General features: G+C 32.7%; 1 protein-coding gene across 1 annotated transcript; it reads left to right on the top strand.

The window, feature by feature from the left end:
- The first annotated feature begins 275 nt into the window (after nucleotides 1–275).
- On the top strand, nucleotides 276–2,197 carry LOC145032344 (large ribosomal subunit protein uL1z). Its single transcript, XM_078981119.1, has 6 exons — nucleotides 276–359; nucleotides 630–668; nucleotides 1,117–1,336; nucleotides 1,413–1,578; nucleotides 1,678–1,883; nucleotides 1,973–2,197. The coding sequence occupies exons 2-6, from the start codon at nucleotides 664–666 to the stop codon at nucleotides 2,024–2,026; spliced, it is 651 nt and encodes a 216-aa protein (XP_078837245.1). The 5' UTR covers nucleotides 276–359; nucleotides 630–663; the 3' UTR covers nucleotides 2,027–2,197.
- The last annotated feature ends 439 nt before the right edge of the window (nucleotides 2,198–2,636 follow it).

Raw genomic sequence — 2,636 nt, 5'->3', positions numbered from 1 at the left:
TCGTGACCTTTTAATAATATTTACCGTTAAAAAAAAGGAAAAAAAAAAAGGATTTTAGTTTATATATTTAGTAACGATTATTCATGAACAAAGAAAAAACTTAGACCATTTAGTTATCCAAAGCAACAAGTCTTATATTTATACATAAAATAAGCTAACAAGTTAATGGGTTTGGGTCATTTATTTATTTAATTTAGGCCGTTGAAAAAAATAATGGGTTAGCTGAAAGCCCAAACAGTACATGGCCCATTCGTGTGATTTAAGATTTAGGGTTTCATCTCATTCATAATATATCAGCTGTTTTTGGTGCCTAACTACATCGGCACTTTCAAACCCTACTATCAGGGTTTTTCCGAGAGGTATGATGTTCTGCAGTTTAGGCGTTTAATTTCATCATTCTACTGTTATTCGCACTCTAATATCTTTTGATTGACACTCGGTATACAATATTTCTATGCAACTCGACGGTAGATGATAACGTTTTGTTGTAATTACATGTTTACTGTTATCTAACTAGCTTGTTCTTATTAACCAACCATGTTGAATTAGATCTCATTGTGTCGATGTGTTGATGCGTTGTCTTCTTTTGATGTTGAGTTAATGATTATTTTGTATTTGATCCTTTGCAGGAGCGAAGCTTAACGAAAAGTCAAGTTTCCGAATATGAGGTATGTTTGTAGATTAAAGCGTGGTAAATTTTCAGTTTTTTTAGTGATGTTGAAATTTCATATCAAGTTCTGTTACTTGTTTTTTTTTTGTTTGTTTTTTTTTTCCAAGTTTATGAATGGAATAGCACAGATAGGTATGTAATTTCGTGTCGTAAGGTTTCTTTTTTTGATCTAGCTGAACGAAGATTCCATTTGTAGTACTTGCTATAGGTTTTTATTTCTAGAATGCAGAAATGTCATAGGATTACAAAAAACTATGGAGTTTGTGCAAAGTCGGTGTTTTTAACATTTGATATGTATTGCAAACATTGTTCCTTTATTAGTACGTAAAATTGAGCGATGTTCATTATTGATAGAGCAAAAAGCTACGACTTTGTGAACGTTTATTGATGTAGAAAACAATTCCGATTACATAATTAAATTCTGATTGTTTATTGTGTTTCTGCAGTAAACTTCAAAGTGAAGCCTTGAGAGAGGCTATTACTCAAATCACTACCGATGCTAAAGAAAAGAAACGTAATTTCACTGAGACCATTGAGCTCCAAATCGGTTTGAAGAATTATGATCCACAAAAGGACAAACGTTTCAGCGGCACTGTGAAATTGCCTCACATTCCAAGACCTAAGCTCAAGGTCTGCATGCTTGGAGATGCCCAGCATGTTGAAGAGGTAAATTTTCAAATTCAGGTTTTCTTAATTGCATAGGAGGAATCTGACGTTTTATTACTATTGAATTGGATTACAGGCTCAAAAGATTGGGCTTGAATACATGGATGTCGAGGGTCTAAAGAAACTCAACAAAAACAAGAAGTTGGTGAAGAAGCTTGCAAAGAAACATCAAGCTTTCTTGGCTTCTGAATCTGTCATCAAGCAGATTCCTCGTTTGTTGGGCCCTGGTTTAAACAAGGCTGGTATGTGTGTTTGATTTCATTGATTTTGTGTCAACAATTGATATATGCTTATTTACATTCTTTAATTTTGGTTGTGTTATGTTTATTAATAATGCACAGGTAAGTTTCCAACTCTTGTTTCACACCAGGAATCCCTTGAGGCAAAGGTCAATGAAACCAAAGCAACTGTTAAGTTCCAACTGAAGAAGGTTCTTTGTATGGGAGTTGCTGTTGGAAACTGCAGCATGGAAGAGAAGCAGATCTTTCAGAATGTGCAAATGAGTGTCAACTTCTTGGTTTCTTTGCTCAAGAAGAATTGGCAAAACGTGAGTAGTCTTTTGTTCTTTTTGATTTGATGACATATGTTGTTTATACTTGTTTTTGTGTGCTGATATTAGTTTTATTGGATATGTAGGTGAGGTGCTTATACTTGAAAACAACAATGGGAAAGCCTGTTCGCATCTTTTAAGGAGTTTTTATTTGTTCTTGTGTTTTGATTTTGGGTTAATGTTAAACAAGGTCAGTCAGCACTTGAGAAAAAAATGTATTTCCCTTCAACAGGAAATAGTTATTTTTGGTTTGTTACATGTTTTGTTTGGTAATGTTCTTTATAATATTAGACTTCCTTCTTTAGACATTATATTGAGATGTTTGTCTTCTTATTTTATCTCGGATGATATTTAAATGTCAAATGTGACGTCTTAAAAATGACTTGCTTTTTATTTTTTATTATGAGTTGTTCTCTGTGCAACTTCTAGGTGTATGAAAATGATCATTGATCATCTTCATAAGAATAGGCATAAAGCAAAATAAATCGGAATTCTTTGATAAAGATGTTGATTGGTATATCTATAATTATAGTTATAAGGATTAATGTTTATGTAGTAAAAAAAAACAAAAGTGGTTTATGGCATCATATACACTCAAAATAGTCGGTCAAATTTCCACGAACTTAGAAGAATAGGGCATTTTAACCAGCACGACTTTATACGAAGAAAGTTCTGACAAATAACATCTCTGTTGTGTGTATTGGTTTGTTATTTATGTAACGGTTTATTCTCTAATCAAACATTGTGAAT

This window comes from Lactuca saligna, chromosome 2 (genome assembly GCF_052625555.1).
Source record: "Lactuca saligna cultivar CGN05327 chromosome 2, ASM5262555v1, whole genome shotgun sequence".
NCBI lineage: Eukaryota > Viridiplantae > Streptophyta > Magnoliopsida > Asterales > Asteraceae > Lactuca > Lactuca saligna.
Note: the sequence above shows the minus strand (reverse complement) of the source record. Positions and strands in the feature narration are given on the sequence as shown.